The sequence below is a fragment of the Raphanus sativus genome, chromosome 2 (assembly GCF_000801105.2).
Source record: "Raphanus sativus cultivar WK10039 chromosome 2, ASM80110v3, whole genome shotgun sequence".
Taxonomy (NCBI): domain Eukaryota; kingdom Viridiplantae; phylum Streptophyta; class Magnoliopsida; order Brassicales; family Brassicaceae; genus Raphanus; species Raphanus sativus.
Genome location: NC_079512.1, coordinates 31,260,410 through 31,282,383, shown reverse-complemented (window position 1 = coordinate 31,282,383; position 21,974 = coordinate 31,260,410). Strand labels below are relative to the sequence as shown.

Genomic DNA, 21,974 nt, shown 5'->3' with positions numbered 1-21,974 from the left:
TGACCAAATTGCTCAAATCCAGTTAGCATTAGTGAGAGTACACATTGCAATCTAGACCAAAGTAAAAGGTGTGTAAAGAATCAAGAGATACTAATAAAACATGAATGCTCTGCAAATGAGATTGCATCGTCAAACAACCAACCAACTTAGATATTAAATACATGACCAGGCCAACTAGTTTTATTAGTTATATAACTAGTAATTGTACATCACACACACCATTTATTATTTTAGTCTTAACAATTTAGGTAATGAGATTTGACTAATTTACTTTTAACAAATTAAGTCGGCAATCTTCTTGAATCTCACCGTCAAAAACCTATTCAAAAGAACCAGGGAACCTGAGTAGAACCAAAAGTAAAACCAACCAGAAACCTAAGATTCTCAAGAACAGAGCTCTTCTTTGTTATCATCATCTCTACCCTTATAAATAAGAGGACCATAAGAATTAACTTTTGGAACAGATTGAATCAAGAAGTGATTACATCAACACTAACTTAAGATCTTGAATTTAAACGTTCTTCAGATTCTAACAAAATCTGAAGTTTGTTAAACCATAGGGCAATATCACGGAGCTTTACTATAGATACTTCAACTTTTACGCAAGAGAAAAAACAGAGATTGATGAAGATAATAATAATATATATTTCTTCCAGATCTGAACGGATTTTTGGTTTTTGTTTTCACCATGGGAGCTCCGATTCAGTTGATGCAAGGCGGGATCCAATCCCTGCTCACAAACCAATAAGGAAAAGAGCCACGTGGCTGTGTCAGCGAATTAGTCCCGACCTGCACCAAGCGAATCCGAGCCTGACGGTGACTCTATCATAACCTTTCTGTCTCTCTACAAATCTGAAAGCAGAAGAAAGAGAAGAAGTAGAACTTTAGGTTTTGTAAATAGGGAAATAGTGTTTCTCAATGTTAGAACCCTATCAAACGAAGACAACCTTAGCCTAAATGTGTAGGGTATTTATTACATGTAATAATCCATTCATCTTCTGACACGTGTATTTATTTTTAAGAGGTCTTCGCTTTTCATACTGTGGATTTATATGGTGGAGATATGAATTTTCCGACCTAGATTTTTATCCTTTTTAATGGAATGGAAATTACGGAAAAAGCCATCATCACTCTCACTCGTACGTGGTTCCACAGTTAACCCACGTGAGCGTGATCTGTACATGTCACGTGGACTTCTTCTGCGTCTTCCACTTTTGACTTATGATGTAAATAATAGCCTTGTTGCTTTATCTTTTTTTCCTAGAGCTTATTTGCGTACTAGCTATATTTGAGAAGCAAATTAGGTGAATGACTATGATTTTGAAATAATGTAATGTCAGACACTTGCGCCATAAACCATCCGGTTTTACCCTTTTCCTTAACAGGTATCCAGTTGTAAGTAAAAAAAAGTGACGTAGATATTTTTGTGGCATACTTACAATCACCTATCGAAACACAATGTACGTATCAGATTTATTTCGAATCACACATTCTTCACTGTAAAATGTGTGGATACTATACAACACTTTTAATTAAATAGTGTATCCCATTTATTTATACTGTCAGTCAATTCCATGTTAATCCATATTAATGGCGTAGTATATGACTAATTGGTTCCAAAACTATTCCATTTGAAGCCGATGAAATAGAAATTATCGATCATGAGTATAATGTTCACTATTACTTTTTGTAATGGAGTGCATGATAAGAGAAAGAACAAATTTTATAGCCGAAATAATATAGGTGATGAAGTTCATGATATTATAGAGGTGAATTGGTAGTAACTTACGAAAGAGAGGATACATTACCATTCTACATAAGACATATAGAATAGAAAAGGTAAAAATGTTGTTACAATCTAAAAATCATCTTAACATATTGTTGATATGGCTATGCCTTCATGGAAGGTGATAATTCTTGCCCCAATGTCAATCCCAATCATACATAAACTAAACCTTATCAACTAATCACTAAACTCTACACGGAAATATAAACCATAGTTCAATGTCAACCTCAATCTTCCATAAAGTAAACCCTAACCACTAATTACTAAACCCTACATGGAAATATAAACCCTAATCCAATGTCAAACACAATCTCTTATAAACTAAACTCAATTTCGAAATGCGAATAACATGTATTTCAATTCTAAAGGAGTATATAGAATAGAAAAGGTGACAAATGATATAGCACAATATATATATATATATATATATATTGTTCCATTTTGAAGTGTTTATGATTGCATTGAAAGAGATAATGCTTACACCAACTTCAGATTGATTGTGGCGAAAGAAATAAAGATAAACAACAACAAACAAGATTGAATCCTCTCTTTCAAGTATCAAATGAAATATAACTTACTAAGTAGTACATTATATATTAATAAACATGACAAATAAGATAAGAACCAAATTTGAAAGAAAAACAGTCCGTTCCATTTCATAAAAATAGTATAGAAATACTATTACCCTTCGAACTCATCCATGTCATACCTGAAGAACAAAATGAAAATGAAGACACATGTTAGTTTACTAGTATATGAATTACTTTATGCTTAGGTTAAATATTTATTTGTGTCAATCCAAAACAGCATATGAGAGTGAAAAAGTAACATATGCAATTAGAATTATACCATCTAATATAATATATAATTTATATATATGGAATGAAACAGATGGTCAGATGGAATGGAAAGCAAATTGTATATTAGTTCTGATACGATTCTTCATAAATAGCAGATGAATGGAATGACACATAAACAGTCTCTAAAACTAAGTTTTCCATTTCAAATAGCACATGTTCCATAAGATACTCAATTTCATATAGAACTAAACTTGTTTTATCGCAAAAAATGATTTTTCATACCAAAATCACTATCCCCCTTCGCATTAAACAGATGAGTATGACAAACTGAGAAAATTTCAAGCCTAAACCAAAAAGAAACTTACGATATGGTTACATGGTTGAAAATCGAGATATCAACTCGAATTGATTACTGAGACCGGAAATCTAATCGCCGGTTCACTTCCTCGGGTCGTCTTGTGATTTCGACAACTACTTACTTCGCCGCAGACGATCTCTCACCCAAAACGACTTCTCTTACGGAAATTCTCGCCGTAGTAAAGTATGGGACAAGAAGAGACGAGACTCTGATGTGAAACTATTCAACTTCTTCCTCTTTTACTGATTGTGAGTTACTGTGTAGAAAATGTGTGATTCTTGAAGAGCCACGATGTCTTACCTAAAAGGTGGGTTTAATTTATTTTTATTTTTAGCAGGTTTTCCCAGTTTCTTCCAAGGGTAATACGGCAATAATACATATAATTCAAGGGGAATAGAAAAAAGATAGGGTAATTGGTCAGTGACTTAGTTATAATTTGTTTGGACGCTATACGGTGCAATTTCCCTTTTTCCTATGTTCAAAGATCTTTCTTTTTAAACAAGAGAGTATTTAGAAAGAAAACAATAATAATATCTCGTTTGTAAGCTTTAGCGTTTAACCATTTGTAATACGAAACTATCAACACGTTAAGCTACAGTCTACAGCCGATTCGAATCTATAAAGTTTAAGTTCTTTTATAGTATGGTAAAATATAACTTTAATCTACATGTGCTAAAAATATTTGCTCCTGATTTGGTAATTTTAGCTATCTTCTATACGGTAATCTAAACTCCTGAACGATATTCTTTTACAGAAAAAAAAACTCATGAACGATTATATCTTACATGTCCACTCTCTCATACACGAATACGACGATAATTTGTTATAAACTGAGTCAGAGAGTGTACCAATTACGAACGATCCTGGCAAACGCATATTATAAATTTATGTACAGTTGATCTCTTATTGTACCACTTAATTTACACTATACATGGTGTAGAGTGTAAACTTGTAAGAGAGTGCCTGAAGGCCCTGAACATTGAAGAATGAACAATGGATAAGGATATGCCGAAAGAGAATACTGATGATGTTAACTACTTTCCCTAAATTACTCCATAATTAAATCAATTAATAAAGCTTAATTTTGTGCTCTTTAAACCGGAATATTCGGAAACATCACAACAGAGGATATTCAAAAGGTTGGTATTATATTCGTAAACATTTATGATCACCAGATTTTCACGTTGAGGTTCTTTATGATTATATAAAGACTAAATAGCTTTAGTGGGAATATATATAATAAATACAGAGAAATTAAAGGAGAATCAGATTCTATTTCTGTGATAATAGACAAATGTGCACAGACTATTTCATGGTATCGATTCTAGACCGATGTATGTGAATGTATAATGGTATTTTGCAGTCTTTTACGGCGCCGACAGTTTATAAGTCTCCATCTCAAATTTAACAATTTTTCACATTCCATATTTTTCTCTGCAACACTTCTGAATATGTAAGTTTTATATCATTTAATTAATGAAAAAGAATATCTAGAAAGATCTCAGCAAATTTCTCTTGTTTATTTTTAATTGAGAACTTTAGATAAGTCCCGTGAATGCCGCAACATTATTTCTAAGTATTTTGGTTCTTCGGAAGTCAGGTTTAGTTCGTTCAGGGACTAAATACCGTTGGTTACACTGATTGCATTTTCACAAAGATAACATTGGAACAAAAGGAAACGTTTGGTAGGGCTATGAACCCGAGTATGGACAAGTCGAGTCTCAAAATAAGTTTCAGATACAAGAGCATAAAGAATAAAAACATGCAGGAGCTAACTTGTTGTGGTGATGGGTTGGGTCCAATGTGACACGGATAAGAGAAGGTTGATATATATGAGCGTGGGATGTAAAACTATGAATCAAAGCACACTAAACAGAATGATTCTTACTTAATGGAAGTTTGAAGAGAAAAATACATATTGATGCAGTTGTCACGAAACATATTGGCCAACCCAAATATCATAAGACCATAAACTCTAGTATCTGGAAGCCCCCAAATTTTTAATGAACCGTTTGTATATTCTTGTAAAAAGACCTTTCTTAGTTTATCAGATATTGGTCAAAATATAGCCTTAAGATTATAAGAGGGTAGTGTCGGATTGTTGGCTACGAGATTAGCCGCCCAGGCGGTCAAGATCATCCGATTGTTGCTTGGACCAGAGAAGAGTGTCATTCTTCTTGTAACATGTACTGTTGGCTAAACCTAAACTTAAGAAATCTTAGCCGTTGAGATCGATTCCACATGTAAGCCATAAAGTTTTCCGGAGAAAAGTTGTGTGACATCTCTTCGCCAAAAACGAATATTCAGCCTTGGTTAACTTCAAGAAGAATAAAATATTTGAGTCGTATGAACATGTAAGCCGGGAAGTGGAAAAAAAAATCATATGAATTCATTCTCAAATTGAGTTTGAATACTGAGACTATACCAAGGAAAGGACACATATAGTATGACTTTAGTAATAATTTTCGGAGAATTAAACCGGTAATCAGTAAACCGGGAAACCAAAGAAAATAGATGGTTTAGAATTAGAACGCAGTCACAAAAGTTTTGCGGAAACTCGCGTCTGCGTTTGGATTGTACAAAGATATTTATAGAAATTACCCGCGTGATTAAAAAAAAAGAAAGAAAAGTGTTTATAGTTTTCATCAATCATTACCGTTAAAAATCACTTCGTCCAAGTGGATTCGTAAGAGACCGTACAACTAATCTCCTGTCTCCTAACACGTCTCTCAAATCTCTAACTATCTTCTTCTTCTTCTTCTTCTTCTTCTTCTTCTCTCCCCTCACCTGGTTTGACTCAACAACGACTCTGCCGTTCCCTTTTAGCAGCCATGACGACAACTTCTCCTTGCAGGACCATAAACGCTAATAATGCTGTCACCGCGCCGCCGTCGCCTTCGGGAATGATCTTCCACGGCTGTCGTGATTTCGTTCCGATCGATAAGAGACTTGTCAAATCAAGCTCACGTGGATTGAATTTGCCGACGAAGAGATTGGCTTGGAGCTTAAGTTCTCCGGGGAGGTCGCTCTCTTCTTCTCCCGTGGCGTCTAGTTCTACATCGGCGGCTGTGACATCGAATTCTTCGAATCAGTTGGAAGCTTTAGAAGAGGGGATTGAGAAGGTAAAAAGGGTGATCGATTCCACTTAATCCATAAAATGTCATTCACTTTAGGTTTTATATTTTGGAGCTGAGATCGATCTTTTTAGTGTTTGAAACCTGAGTCACATGTTTACATTAGGATGCTTGATCCTCTACTATCTTTTTAAAAAAAAACTTGCAGGTCATTTATACATGTCGATTCATGGCGTTTCTTGGAACATTAGGATCTCTTTTCGGTTCGGTTCTGTGTTTCATCAAGGTAAAAGCCACTCCAGCTTCTCTCCTTCCCCTCTCTCTGTTTTGGCTACAATTTTGGTGAAACAGCATCGAATGTGCATAGCTGCTAGCTCATGTCTTGCTTGTAAAAGACATCATCATGAGTGTTTGAATTCTTCAGTGTGTAAATATATCTTTCTATTTGCATCTCACAGAAGAAGAAACACACAATGCTTTTAAACTTCTATTTTTGTTGTCCCTCTAAACATTTGATGGGTGCAGGGATGTCAGTACGTGGCAGACTCGTTTGTGCAGTACACTGTGAATCGCGGGAAGGTGATTTTACTTCTGGTAGAAGCTATAGGTGAGAGTTTGTTCAACTATGTTTATATGCACAAAACTTTGTTACTATGAAATTGATGGATACGCACAATATTTGTAGATACATATCTTCTAGGAACTGTGATGTTAGTCTTTGGAATGGGACTTTACGAGCTGTTCATTAGCAACCTCACGACTTCAGAAACTATTTCACACGATAATGTTTCCAATAGATCGAGTCTCTTTGGCATGTTCCCCTTAAAGGTTGCTCCTCTTTTTTTCTTCTTTTAACTCTTATAGATTTATAATGGATCAAGAATCTCGTTTTTCTTTTCTTTTGGTTCATGCTAAAAGTTTTGCAATGTTTTATTGTTGTTTTCGTCAGGAGCGACCTCAATGGTTAGAGGTGAAAACAGTTAGTGAGCTCAAAACGAAGCTAGGACATGTTATAGTGATGCTACTGTTGATTGGTTTGTTCGACAAGAGCAGGAAAGTTGCTATAACTTCTGTCGCCGACTTGCTATGTATCTCTGCTTCTATCTTTCTTTCTTCGGCTTGTCTCTTCTTGCTCTCTAGGCTCAATGGCTCACACTGAGCTAATAGCGTTGCCTTTAAACATATGAAACTTTGTATGATGTGTATAATGTTTTAGTAAAATTTCACATTCTCTTTTGCCTATAGATGCACTGCATCCATACTCGAAGAATCCGAATCTAGAGTTTAGATATTTAAGAAAAATAAGATTACTTTTATTCTTTTCTTTTGTTTTGAATATGTAAAATATATTCAGTCAAAGCATGTATTACATGAAGTATTACTTTTTAGAGTAGCTAGTTACAAAAATGAGCCAATGAAACAACGAATAAATGAAAAAAGTAAATTTTCACATTCTCTTTGGCCTATACATGTACTGCATCCATACTCGAAGAATCCGAATCTAGAGTTTAGACATTTAAGAAAAATAAGATTACTTTTAGTCTTTTCTTGTGTTTTGAATATGTAAAATGAATGGTGCGAACATGACCTGCATTACCTTGTCTTACTCTTTGAGAATCCTGCGAACTAGCAGATCCCAAATTGGCTGGCAAAAAAGGTGTTGACAAGTCTTATGCGGATCAGAATACAGAACGCAACACATTCACATTCTACATCATCATTATTTCACTATTTTTTTTTTTTTTGCTAAAACATTCTTTCACTTGTTAATTTTCTATTGTGTGCATTGTAATCAAATAGTAGACCAAGTGTTTTAGTGTGACATGGGAGAACCATACTCATCTACAGTCTATCCAGTCGCGTGTGAGGTAAATTACGAATTGGATCTCCAAATTTCCTTGAATAAGAACTTGTTCTTGTATCTTTCCTCTTTTCATCTACATAACGTATTATCCTCCTCCTCCCAGGCATTGCAATACTTTTTATCCTCTCAATCTCGTTTAGTAGTTGTAAGTCCCGATGTCTCTTTTGCCTATATGACGTTGGAAAACTTCTTCTACTGTTGAGCCATCTGCAATGAGTTAATCAATTGAACCACAATCACCTAAAAGCTCTTTTAGACGATCCTGTTTCAACCGTAAGTCATACCGAAATGAATTATTTCTGCCATTTCTTATGTCCACTTGTGAAAAACGTCGCCATTTTCTTCCACATCCAATAAATGTTCTCTCCTAATAACCACATTAAACCTTTTTCGAATAGATATGCTTTGATCCATCTTATCCACAATTGTTGAGAATAAACACTAGTCAAACTTGAAAATTACAAAGAAAATACAGAAAAGGGGAAATACATGTTTTTACGGTTTATATATTGATTGCGAATGAATAATTTATAATAGCTTGTTATCTATTACTAAACTATAAACAAAATACACAGTGATGCATTTCTGATTAAATATAAAATTTACAAAAATCAGAACTAAGAACTTCCTGTGAGTAAACCTTACCCGTACTTAGTGGGTATTTCTCGACGAACAAAACTTAGGTTCAATCCTTAGGGTGAACTTTTAGATTCATCCACCAATAGAATTTAATTATTAAAAATTTGATATTTTTAAAAGATGAAAACTAAATAATAAAGTTTTAGTGAAACAAAATTATGTTTTAGATAAAAAACAGTAGTAATTATCAAAAAAAAAAGATTTCTTTTTAATATTGATAAATTTGTCGGCAAATACTAAACCCTAAATTCTAAATATTAAACCTTAAACCTTTGGGGGTCAGCCTGAACCCTTGGGTAAATCTTATACCCTAAACCTTAAATTTAAACAAAACCCTAAATCATAAACTAAATCCTAAATCGTAAACCCTAAATCATGACCCCTAATACTAAACCCTAAATCTTAAATTCCAAAATGGTTTAATGTTTAGGATTAAGAGTTTAGAATTTAGTATTTGTCAAGGAGTTTAGGGTTTAGGGTTTTGTGTTTAAAATTTAGGATTTAATATTATGGTTTATGATTAAAGGTTTAAGGGTTTTTTAGAGTTTAAGATTAACGGTTTAAGGAATAGGATTTGCTGAAGGGTTCAGACTTTGCTCAAGGGTTCATGTTTTTCTCCAAGGGTTTAGGATTTAGTATTTAGAATTTAGAGTTTAAAGTTTAGTATTTGCCGACGGATTTATAAATATTTAAAAAAAAAATTTGATAATTGCTACTATTTTTATTTATCTAAAAACATAATTCTATTTCACTAAATTCTTATTATTTAGTTTTTTTAATAGATATCAAATTTCAAATAATTAAATTTTATTGGTGGGTGAATCTAAAAGGAATGAGTCCCTAGAGGTTCACTTTTACACGCTTGATCTGAGATCATAACTTTTATTAAATACCATATCTACCCCAACGTCAACTTGCGTTGGACAATCGATGCTATCAATGCACTTATATAATTTACGTAAAAAGGAAAAAATATAACACCAAATCTGGACGTAAATCGGAAACATAATGAATGATATGATTATGGAAGACAGGTATTGTTAACTGTACCGTCACTATTGTCTTCTACATTCAATTCTTTTGTTTGATACTCAGATTATGCAGTCGTTGGGTCCTTTCGTGATTTCTGGACTTTATTGATACTATCACATTCATGAACATTTTTATTTTTCAAAACATTATTACCACACATATCTGGCCACATTAATTCACATGTATGAATCAGCCTCAACGGCTTCCAACAATTAAAATATCAAGGTGTTAGACTTTTATTCGTTTCTATTTTTATTTTGTGTGAAAATCAGCTTTGATCATTAAAATGTTAGACCAATATATTTGTGTAATTGTTGATAGCAACTTCTTTCCCTTTCATTTCCATTGTAAACAATCTTTAAACATTTTTTTCCAGTTAAAAAAATGATTGCAAACTACACAACAGTATATTACTACATGACCATTCATTGTATGAACAAAAATAATAAAATAAAAAATTAGATGAATCACATGATAAAATCAATGAATTAATATGTGTTATGTTTCATCTTTTTCTTTCGAATTACCAGGAGGTTTGGGTGCCCTAGCTCCCCCGATTCGAAACCACGTCATGTAATATTAGTTTCGTTTCAAAATCACTTGAACCGAGGACCTCTGATACCCAGCTGAGTTAATGACCACTGTTTTTTTTTCACACCATCAATACAATTTCATTAGTTATAAAATATTTGTCTTGTAACCTGACAACTTCAGATGATATTTAGCTTGTTATTACATGTTTTTTAATTGTATTACATTACATTTTGAATGTTTAATTAATGTGTTCATTTTGTTTTTAATCATTTAGATACATATATACACACACACACACACATATATATATATTATGATCTGCATCTCAAATAAGTTTTTTGATGTAAAAAAGTCTGACACATTTTTCTGGATTTCAAACTTTTTTTTTTCTGGATTTCAAACTTAGGTTTACAATGTTAGTAATATAAACTATACTAGTTTAGAGATACTGTCACGTGTTTCATATAATTGATATAGTTTTTAATATATTGATATTTTTCCATATGCGTTACTGTATAATTTTCTAAACGATGTTTTCCCAAACCTCTATTTTGTTCACTAGGTTATCTCATTTGTCAATACTCAGAAATTTCTGTATATAATTTTTTTAAAGTTTTTATCACAAAATAATATCATAAAGAGGAAAATAATCAAAAGAAGTTTTTATTGAAGGATAAATATGCATTTATAACCCTTAAGCTAATTAATCTAAGACTTAGGGTTTAAAGTTAAGGGATAGAATTTTAGGAATATGTTCAAATTTAAAAAAAAAAAAAATTCAAAAAAAAAAACTATTTTGGTCATTTTATTTTTAGGACTATTTTTGTGACAAAACTTAAAGTTAGCTATTGAGAGAATTATCCTTTTCTTAGTACCTATAACATCAAATAAACCTTTGTTATGTCAATAAGTAAATTAAGTGCTTGTATTACATGTTTTATCCATGGTATAGTATATACTCCATATGTAAAACTTGTTTTAACCAAGAACATTGACATTAAAAAAAAGTATCATAAAATACATAAATTCGATGGAAATTAACAAAACATACAATTTTGTATAATTCAATTGGTCAGATAATATCCAATAAATACAAAATTACGTAAGAATATAATAGTTTAATAAGACATTTTAAACATAAATTTTTATAGTTTATATTAAGTAATTTTTTAGTTTGTTTTGTAAACCGTCAATTGTATCACCCATATTTTTTAGAATATGACTCATGCATCCATACAAATGTATTTACATTTTTTTTATGGATCAATTTTATATGATAATGTATGATAAAAATTTATATACTATTTAAAATCTGGTACTATATATTTTATACTTTCAAAATTTATCATATTGAATTTACATTGGTATATTATTTATATGAAAATATATTTAAAATAATACATATTAATTTATAGTTTATTTATATATATATTATATTAATAATTATTTTATGTTACTTATTTTTTTTGGTTATTACTAATATATAATGAAAATATAACTATATAGCTTTAAAACAATATTTGTTCTAAATTTAGAAAATATATACATAAATTGATTTAGGTAGCTTTATGATTGTTTTGTCATGTTTATTAATTAGTAATTAATAATAAAACATTAATATATGTAAATAAAATTTATCATGGTTTAAAGGTTTTTACCTAATCAATATATCATTAGTTATTTTTCATGTTTATTAATTGTTTATTTTAAATTTATGTTCTTACGTTAGTTAGTTTGAAAATAATTTAAAATATTTTTATGGTGGTTTAATTTGACAAAAAGATAATAATGCTAAACTTAGTATTCAATGCAATTTACTTGTAAATAAGTGGTAGTTTTAAGAGAGATTTTTTATTTGTACTTATATTTTAATAAATTAGATTGGTTTAAAAATCAATGTAAATATGTTTTATGGTTCTTTAATTTGAAAAATATAATAAATGCTAAAAATTAGGATTCAGCGACATTTTCTTGTAAATAAGTTGTAGTTGGTGATTTCTTATTTGTAATTTTATTTTAATAAGATTAAGAAAAAAGTTCTGAATGTTGTATATAAAACTTAACTATGTATTAGGTTTATATCAAATAAACATATTTTTTTCTTAAGTTTGTATATAATTTTATTTAGATTTGTGTACATTGTTTATTTTAAATTTAAGTTTTGATTTTTAAGAAAAAATTATATCACTATTATATATAGATTTTAAATTTAAATATTTAGAAAAGATAAGTATTTGAGAAATGTCATTTTTAAATTAGATTGAATAACTTATGAAATATCATTTTTATTTTTATTTAGTACTTTAAGATTGTAAAAATTGAAATATATAAAATCTTGATACAATTTTAATTTTTTCTATTTATAATTTGTAAACAAAAATAACTTTTCCCTTAGACTATACAAATCAAAGTAGAAGTGTTTTAAATATATTAAAAACAATAAAAGTGTCATACCACAGTGGTAATTAAGATTGTATATTTATACGGGACCATGGTTCTATTTCCAACAAATGTAACTTTTAGAAATTTCCTTACTACAAAACAATGTTGTTTTATCTAACATAATGACTAACGCAATGTTAATTAAAGTAAGTTTTCATGCTACAGATTGAAGTTTGGATATGATTTTGCATATACGATTTGTTTGGATATAAAAAGGCAAGACACAAAATACTGGGGATGGAAAAATACATTTTTGCTGATAGATGAGATTCTTGTGTTTTCTTAAATCATGAAAAGCTAATAAAATAATTGAATTAGTTTCACTAGTTTGTCTAATAGAACCGGCCGGACCCAAACCTGTGTTCTTGCCGGTATCCGAATTTTCCTGCTGGTACCAAACTTATTTGATATGGTTCATGAATTTATGACTTGCCCGAATACTATACATTCCGTTAGTATATTTTTAGTTTCATATACGTATGTATACACATTTCTTTTAGTATGATAGCCCTTAATTGCTCTTCTATATAAACACATAACACACATACTTTACCAGTCACAATAACAAAAGAAATCTTTTTTAAGAAACAACAAAGAAAATCTTGAGTTAATGGAATATCAAAACAAAACCTGCCTTCATAAAGATTCGACGGAACCAACATTCGACGTCGAATGTGGAGGTCTCCAGCAGGAAGATGAAACGAGGAAGGTTTATGCAAACTCAATGACGGCGCGTGAGATGGAATCTCTTGTTGCGATCTGCGATACTCTAATACCTTCGCTCGACGCTTCTGAAGTAGGACACCTAGATGACGGCGTCGCTGGATATTACTCCGCCTCCGCTTCTCATACCGGAACCCCCGATCGCGTAAGTGTTTCATATATATACAAACATGCATTTACATACATCCGCAATGACACATGCAGCATGCTACACACATGCATGAGCATACAATTGTATATATATAGACACTGTGTATTACCAACTATATTTTGACCCCAAAAAGATACCAACTATATATGTTACATTACATCTATACTTGCATTTTAATATATTGATAGCTAATCCTTATTACAAAAAAAAAAGAGAGAATATAACATACGTTTTGAGTGATTTGAAATTCTATTGATTTGAAACAGTCGTTTGCTGATTTTTTTTTAACAAACAATGAACTTAGTTTACCATTAATACCCAAAAATGAACTTAATTTGCCTTTTGCTTTTCTTAAGTTTTAGGTAACAAATCATAAACTGGAATAATTTTCTAACAGTATATATAAACAATATGAAAAGTTACAGGACATATCATAAGTTAAGTGTGTTTGGTTTGTATTTTTTTTTTTTGGTTCAGCTCCTTCAGGATCATTTTCTTGTAATCTTGCTTGGTACAAAACGTTAAACTTCTTTCGTAGGGCACGTTGGGGATCTGTTCCCTGCTACTATTTTCATATTCTATTCAATGACAAAAAAAAAGGTGACTCATATCCGACTTCGACAACGTTAAAAAGCTTTAAGCTGTTTTTACAGCTCAAACTATCCATAAATGAATTAAACGATTTGTTTGAATAAAGCATGATAGCATGCAGTAGCTTTTTTGTAACAACAATCTTAGATATGTTAATTGTTGCCATGCATTTGAATAAGCCATTTCATCGCTACATAAATAATCAATACTTAAGATGACAACAGAAAATTTCATACTCGAGTTAAAGTATATGGCAGACAGATTTCTAGTACAACTAAATATATCTCAAAATCGATTGCGACATTAGTTCCATTTCTTTCCTATAGAATATATTATAATACTATATGGTGTTAATATTACTACGCGGACCAATTCAGAGGTCCTTTTTACTTGTCATAAGTGATTTGGCCAAAAAAGTAAAACAGTAAACAAAAATTATTTATCTTCGTTTTTCAAAAGTATTTTTTCTTTAACGTTTTGTTATTATGTCATAAATTCGCAACAATAGGTGGCAAGGTTAATGAGCAAGAGACTTCACCATCCAAAAAAGTGGATTTTAAGAATAGGACTGTGGTCTCTCTCCACTTGGATTGGAAGTCTTGTCTTGTGTGGTCGGAGAAGTTTCACCGGCGAGTATCCTTACTTCCGAAGATTCTGCCGTCTGTCGGAGAGACAGAGAGAAGAGATATTGCTCAACTGGGCTTCAAGCTATTTCCTACTCCTTAGAATGTTCTTTAGGTCCATCAAACTTATAACTGCCTTTGTCTTCTTTACTCAGGTAAACATTTTAACTCTAAATCTTAGTTTCTGGTCACAATTTTTTTATTGCTTTAATAGTTCAATTTTTATTTCTTTACATATACATATGCTCCCTATGTTCCTATAAGATTTGCTTTTTGTGTTTGATAAAAATGATTTTTTTGTTATACAAAGAATATTAATTTATAATATATATAGCTTAATATTAATTGTAAAATGTATTGTTTTATCAAAAAAATTTTTTTTCTCAAACACTATTGATTATATAGTTGTAACTATTAAAAACAAAAATGCATTTTAACCATTTTTAAAATTTATGTGAAAATATTAAAATGACATTTTTTATGAAACGAACGAAGAAATATGTTTTATATTCTCACATTTTAAAGGTTAAATCCATCTAATTCAAAGAATTAAACATTAGTCTTTATCACATTTAATTTAAATCTCTATCACATTTCATTTAAATACATGTGTTAAAAAGAAAAAGAAATAACTGACGAAACATATTATATACTGACCTGACGCCTGACTGGACATTTAATCTTGGTTAACCAAATCCAAATACATATACGCATTCAGGCGTAAGGTGTGTTTCTCAAGATTAAAAGAAAAATTAAATTCTTGAGTTTTGATTCCAAATGTAAAAAATAATTCTTTAACCATATATGGTAATAAGTTTAATATATATGGCCCATAGATGTACCTGTGATGTCGACAATTGTCTATCAAAGAAAATTCGTACCTAATAAAGCATGATTGTCACCTTGCTACCTTTTTTCGAGAAGAAATGTCAATTTTGATATAAAAAATAATTACCAAAAGAGTTAATTCTTGAAAATTATTTAAATAATTCCAGGTGGATGAAAAAGGAAATAACCTGGCGTGGAAAGCAATAGGATACAATGGACCCAGCGCTGACCATAGTGTTCATGAAGAACTAAATGAGAGGACGACTAAAAAGAACAGACACGATGAGATCTTTGGACCACTTTACAATGGCATCATCGATCTCAAAACCCTAGAGAAGCCGTGACAAAGAAGTTAACGGTCGCGGGTTCACCGTTTCAACTCACGAGAGGACTAAAAATAGATCATCTATTTCTGACCCAGTGATGACAATCCAGTGTGATGCCGTGGTTGTTGGGTCAGGATCCGGGGGAGGAGTGGTGGCTGGAATGTTAGCCAAGGCGGGTTACAAAGTTTTGGTGGTGGAAAAAGGAAACTACTATGCTAGAAGCAATCTTTCTTTACGTGAAGGACAAGCACTCGATGAGATGTACTTATCCGGTGGGTTATTAGCGACTACTGACATGAGTGTAGTGATCCTCGCCGGGTCTACGGTCGGAGGCGGTTCAACGATTAACTGGTCGGCCTCGATCAAGACACCAGAACATGTGATGAAGGAATGGTCAGAAAAGTCGGAACTAGAAATGTTCGGAAGCCATTTGTATCGAGAGGCAATGGATGTTGTGTGTGAGAGAATGGGTGTTCAATGCGAGTTTTTAGAAGAAGGGTTTAATAATGAGATCTTGAGAAGGGTTGTGAAGAATTAGGGTTACCGGTGAAGAATATTCCGAGGAATTCTCCATCGGATCATTACTGTGGGTTTTGTTGCTTGGGATGCAAGAGAGGTCAGAAACAGGGGACTTCAGAGACTTGGCTTGTAGATTTAGTTGAATCTGGCAATGGTTTGATCCTTCCAGGTTGTGAGGCGAAGAAAGTCTTGTACGACGGCAAAGGTTGGAAGAAGAGAAAGACATCCACTGGAATTGCGTTTGCGTTTGGGGAAGACGTTTATGTAGTGGAGGCTAAAACAACTATAGTGGCTTGCGGTGCGCTTAGAACGCCTCATCTGTTGAAACGCAGCGGTTTGAAGAACGGTAACATTGGGAGAAACCTTTGTTTGCATCCGGTGGTTATGGCTTGGGGATGGTTCCCGGAGGAGGAGGAATGGCCTGAGAAGAAAAAAAGGAGCTACGAAGGAGGGATAATGACCGCAATGTCTAGCGTTGTGAACGCAGAAACGAAACGTTCTTATGGCGAAACGGTGATCCAGACACCTTCTCTTCATCCAGGGTTGTACTCAGGGGTCATTCCTTGGACATCAAGCAAGGAGTTCAAAACCCGAATGCTCAAATTCTCAAGAACCGCACACGTTTTCACGCTTTTGAGAGATAAAGGAACCGGAACAATCAAGTCCAAGAGTTCTATCGAGTACAACTTAAACAATGAAGACGAAGAGAGTCTGAAGAAGGGTCTTGAGAGAGTCTTGAACATTCTGACCGCGGCTGGAGCTGAGGAGATTGGGACACATAACTCAGAAGGGAAGAGTTTGAACGTTAGAACAGCGAGTGCGGTAGAGATTGAGCGGTTTGTGAGAGAAGAGAGTTCAAAGAGCTTGAAGGATTTGTCAGGACAGATGTGTTCAGCTCACCAAATGGGAAGTTGTAGGATGGGAGTTAGACCAGAAGAATCTGCGGTGAGGCCAACGGGAGAGACTTGGGAGGTCGAAGGCTTATTTGTGGCGGACACAAGTGTTTTCCGACGGCTTTAGGAGTTAATCCGATGGTCACCGTTCAGTCTATTGCTTATTGTATTGGCCTTAATGTTCTTGATGCTCTTAAGAGGAAGAAATAAAAACTATAAAATATCTTTTTAACACTAAATGTTTTATAGAAATTATGAAAATTAATATATCAACGAATGTACAGCCTATTATTATGTTTAACAGTTTTACTTGAATTATGATGAGAATATATACCTACTTGTTTTATTTATACCATGCTGAAACTGGCTTTTAAGTTTTTTTATTTATAATCTGAGAGGGGGGGGGGGGGGGGGGGGGGGGGGGGTTAGTGGGGGATTGATTTGTAAAAGATTTGAAGAACTTCTAAATTCTGTTGTTATTGGTGATATGATTCTTAAAATCTTGAAAAAGTTTTGTGTTATTGGTGTAATGATTTTATAATTCTATATAAATCTTGTGTTATTCAAAAAGTTGAGTATTTTTTGATTTTGTAATTCTACCAAAATATGGTGTTATTGGAACAATGATTCTTTACATTTTACTCATTAATCATGATTTTCAAAATACTATAGTTAACCCTTGTATTCTCAAAATTGAGATGAAAAGACTAATCTTTTTTGTCAAATGATACGTGATTGCACAGTTTCACAACAGCAATAACACCTAAACATTATTTTTCTATGAAACACTTTTCTGTGAAATACTTCACATAATAATGATAGACAAATTTAATATACAAAAAATTAACGACATTCTACACAACAAAATATATGGATTCTATAAATATGAGATGATATATTGTTACAATCCTTGAAAATCTTTTGAAAAATCAAATCCATGGATTTTTGAAATCAGCATGAATTACCTTCCACTAACCAGTAATAGTTAATCGTATTTTCTGATATAAGTTTATGTGAAAACCGTCGTAAAAAATAAAGTTTATGTGAAAACCTATATAGTTCATTAATGTTCTTATATTAATGTGACTACCATTTAAATTCAGGATATTATTTTATTGGTAGCTTATTACTATTAAAGACTAGTAAACAATTTGATTAATAAGAAAGTAAAGGTAAGAGAAAGTGGATAATGTTTTTAAGCTTAGTAGCCAATTGAAAATTCAAATTCAAACTTTCATTTTTTTAAAAAAGAAAGCTGCAAAACGTATTAAGTTTTGTTTTCAACTTGGGAAGGGCTTATCTATACTCCATAAACATGGTCTTTGTCATCCTTTTTTGTTCTGTTTATAAAGGCCGAATAATCAACGTTGACCTCTCCTTTAATTAGTAAAATCTATTTCCTTTGAATGGATTTAGAATAATTATCATTTAATAATATTAGAAAATATTCCTTCGTTTTTCCATGTTCATTTAGTTGAGAAAGAAGATTTCTGTGAGAAATTTTCTCAGACAACCAAACATTTCTAAGATGTGTGCTGTATAAGTAATCATCTGTTTCCTTCAAAATAGTTTTGAAAAATATCATTTGATATAATTAAGAATATTCAGCTTCTTGCCCTTTTCCCACTCTTACGTAGTTGACAAAGATCTAGAAGATTAAACATTATGCTGCAGAGTAATACATATATACGTGCGTCCACAAATCTTACAAGGTACAAAAATCATTAGAAACTATGCCCAACCATGTTCACTACTCGGTCGTTTTCTTTCTTGGTCTCGTTTCCTTCATCACATGTTTTGTAGCCGAGTTCAAGAGAACAAAGGTAATACGCAAGCTGACTTCAATTAAAAATCTTCTTTTGAGTGTTCTTTAATCCAAAACGATCAACCCAAGTTTTTTGAAATATCCATTTTTGTAGAAAGAAGATATTCGATGGGACACAGAGAGGAACTGTTATATACCGGGGAGCCATGCTTTTTGGCTCGGAATAGTCGCTGTTCTTTGCTTCTGTATTGCTCAGATCGTTGGAAACTTAGTTGTCTTTAATCACAGCACAGGAATCAAAAGAGAAGATGGTTGCAAGATTAATAATCTTACTTTACCCACTGTTCTTTTGATTCTCTCCTGGTAAGAAATATCTCTCAAAACTGTCTTTTTCTAACGTAAGTAACTGAAAAGGCTACTGTCAAATGAGGTGACTTTAAAGTTTAAACTATGTGTTGATGATCTGATTTACGGTTTGTTTTTCCGGTTTAAGATCTTATACACTGAAGATCAAATAAACCATTTTGTACGTCGGTTTGTTTTGATACAAATTGAATTTAGTTGTATCTAGCGTTCCGTTAAGGTTTAGTTAGAAATCATGATTTCGAATAATATACTGATGTAATAAGGTTATATGTTCTTACATATATATATATATATATAGAGAGATTTATGAAATATGGAATTTCAATGAACTTAAAACGATTTGGTTCGGATGTTTTGGGTTACACAAAAATCGGTTTTTGTTTGTTTTTGTCCACATGATAATAAGATAGAAATTGAATATCTTTTGAGGTTTGTTCTTACCTATGTGGCTATGAATCAGGTCAAATTTTGTGGTTGTGGTGTTGCTTCTGAGTACTGCAATAAGCATGAGCCGAGCGCAGCCTTTCGGAGTAGGATGGCTTGAAGAAGATTGTTACCTTGTCAAAGACGGTGTCTTTGCAGCCTCAGGTTGCTTAGCCATCCTTGGATTAGGAGCCTTGACTATATCAGCCACTAAGAACAAAGTAAAGAAGCGACAGCAACAACTTGTGGCAGTTGTAATCAAAGACCAAGACCAAAAACTAACAAAATCAGAAGAAAAAAAGCAGAACCATGATGATCACCAAACTAACAAGTCAGAAACTGTCATTTATTTTGTGGAAGAAGCACCTTCCACTGCTGACAGGATATAAATAAAAAGAATCAAAAAAGAGAATTTACTAGTTTTAATATTTACAAAGTTGTATATGATGGATAATTAGTGTCTTTATATTGGAAATGTTGGTGGACAACAACACCGCACAAGCACACTAAATGTTGATCACTTTAGGATCCATAAAGAGTCAGTTTCAACTTGTGTTTAGTAGTAATTATGTATTAATATGTTCTTTACTTCCAAGTAGGAAGATTCGTTCCCAATCATAACCCCACAAGCCACTATTGACGGTCCACATGACTCTGGCTAATTTAAGGGCTATACACAGTGCCGGCTCTAGGGTAATGCACATGGTGCAAATGCTCAGAGTCCAACATTTTTAATCAATTTTTCCTTACTATTTAGGACTTATTTTTTTTTAGTTTTATATATTAAAGGTCTAATTTCTAAATTGTCATTGATTTAGAAAAGAAAAACTAAGGCACAGGGCCCATTTGCTTTTTAAGCCGGGCCTGGCTATACAACAACATGCATGGATAATGAAAAGAAGACTTCACACCTCTGGAAGCATTCACTCTGGACCAATATCTAGTCAACCAATGACCTTTCCAAATTTAACCTAAAAAAAAGAGGAACAGAGAAAACAAATCATGGAAGAAGACTATACAGACTTTACATATTTCTGAGACTTACCAGTGTTTTTAGATAAAAAAAATTAACAACACTCAAAAAACTACATAAATATTAAAGGTAGTTCATTAGATAAAAATCACAGATGAACTTGTCAATGATATATGTGCCACGATCTACGATATTCACCCACAGGTTAGATATTCTTCAAATATCCACCGCTTAAATCGGATGGTGGTGGCTGTAGTTGATGAAGTTTTTTTTTTGTAGTTGATGAAGTTATTCTTCATGGATCTCGCGATAGGGCCAGAAGGAATGTAGGGTCTCCAAATAGGATGGAACTGACTGGATCATGTAGAAGGATCCTTCAATACAATTAGCAGTTTGAACATTTTTTTCTTCAGGTTCACCCATAGGTCGTACTGCTTTAATTTCTTAGTCAATGCCCAAAATCAAATCCTCTTTTCTTTTAATGAATGTGAAAATTTATTTCAATCCAAACATTTACAATGACTGCTTCTTTGTTCTAGACTTTTTAAAGCTATCGGAGGTTTTAAAACAAGAGCATATGTGATAAAAAGAAACAGAGCATGTATCCATCTCTCTAGTCCAGTGCCCCAAAATCAAATCCTCCATTGTCTAGATCGAAAAAAGCAAGTAAAATTAGTTTTTGCATGGTGATAAGGTCTTCCTCTTATTATCATTCATAGGTTTTTTCTTTTACATAGATGGAGAAGAATGTTTAATATATTTTGACCGATCACACACATGCGTGAGTAGGGAAATTGTAATATCTTTTTTTTAATGAAAACACTTTCCCATGGTTGAACCCAATTCTTAGAGGTTTCTCAGTAAGTAATGGCTATATTGCAGCATGTATTCATGGTTTTTACGATTTGCTGCCTATAGGGAGAAGACTATTCAAGTATTCATATATCAAGTACATAAAGCAATTTCTTTTAAGTTTAAAAATTGTTGCTGTTGTTTCTTCTTAGGGCTTTCTGACAAGAAGGTTGTTGTTTCTTCCTTGAATAAAGAAGGTTGTATTTGTGTTCCAAAAAAATAAGGTTGTATTAACGCTGTTGCTCTCCTTCTCATAGACAAGGTGAAGAAGGCTGAAAGAAAAAGGAAAACAAAAAGCTACAAAAGGAGAGGAGAAAGATAAGTCGAAGTTGAAGATTATGGTATGTATGTGTGTTGTGATTACATGAAAAGAATTTGGACTAATATCTATTAAAGAAATCCAATTAGTGCC

General features: G+C 32.4%; 3 protein-coding genes across 3 annotated transcripts; all 3 read left to right on the top strand.

The window, feature by feature from the left end:
• The first annotated feature begins 5,616 nt into the window (after positions 1-5,616).
• LOC108839646 (uncharacterized) lies at positions 5,617-7,253 on the top strand. Its single transcript, XM_018612400.2, has 5 exons — positions 5,617-6,066; positions 6,227-6,304; positions 6,544-6,625; positions 6,704-6,846; positions 6,968-7,253. The coding sequence occupies exons 1-5, from the start codon at positions 5,776-5,778 to the stop codon at positions 7,175-7,177; spliced, it is 804 nt and encodes a 267-aa protein (XP_018467902.1). The 5' UTR covers positions 5,617-5,775; the 3' UTR covers positions 7,178-7,253.
• Positions 7,254-13,079: 5,826 nt separating this feature from the next.
• Positions 13,080-17,531, top strand: LOC108839641 (long-chain-alcohol oxidase FAO4A). The gene is given in 6 exon segments (XM_018612396.2): positions 13,080-13,397; positions 14,503-14,772; positions 15,613-15,770; positions 15,772-16,286; positions 16,289-17,290; positions 17,293-17,531. Coding segments are annotated over 6 exon segments (2,304 nt in total). The 5' UTR covers positions 13,080-13,139; the 3' UTR covers positions 17,394-17,531.
• Positions 17,532-18,657: 1,126 nt separating this feature from the next.
• Positions 18,658-20,286, top strand: LOC108839647 (protein MODIFYING WALL LIGNIN-2). Its single transcript, XM_018612401.2, has 3 exons — positions 18,658-19,006; positions 19,103-19,311; positions 19,775-20,286. Exons 1-3 carry the CDS (start codon positions 18,917-18,919, stop codon positions 20,124-20,126), a joined length of 651 nt encoding a protein of 216 aa, XP_018467903.2. The 5' UTR covers positions 18,658-18,916; the 3' UTR covers positions 20,127-20,286.
• The last annotated feature ends 1,688 nt before the right edge of the window (positions 20,287-21,974 follow it).

Excerpts from the sequence above, each read along its gene's own strand:
- LOC108839646 (XM_018612400.2), top strand. The coding sequence starts at position 5,776 with ATGACGACAACTTCTCCTTGCAGGACCATAAACGCTAATAATGCTGTC. Across the intron at positions 6,626-6,703 it reads ACTTCTGGTAGAAGCTATAG|ATACATATCTTCTAGGAACT; the intron begins GTGAGAGTTTGT and ends CAATATTTGTAG. Across the intron at positions 6,847-6,967 it reads TTGGCATGTTCCCCTTAAAG|GAGCGACCTCAATGGTTAGA; the intron begins GTTGCTCCTCTT and ends TGTTTTCGTCAG.
- LOC108839647 (XM_018612401.2), top strand. The coding sequence starts at position 18,917 with ATGCCCAACCATGTTCACTACTCGGTCGTTTTCTTTCTTGGTCTCGTT. Across the intron at positions 19,007-19,102 it reads CCGAGTTCAAGAGAACAAAG|AAAGAAGATATTCGATGGGA; the intron begins GTAATACGCAAG and ends CCATTTTTGTAG. Across the intron at positions 19,312-19,774 it reads GTTCTTTTGATTCTCTCCTG|GTCAAATTTTGTGGTTGTGG; the intron begins GTAAGAAATATC and ends GCTATGAATCAG.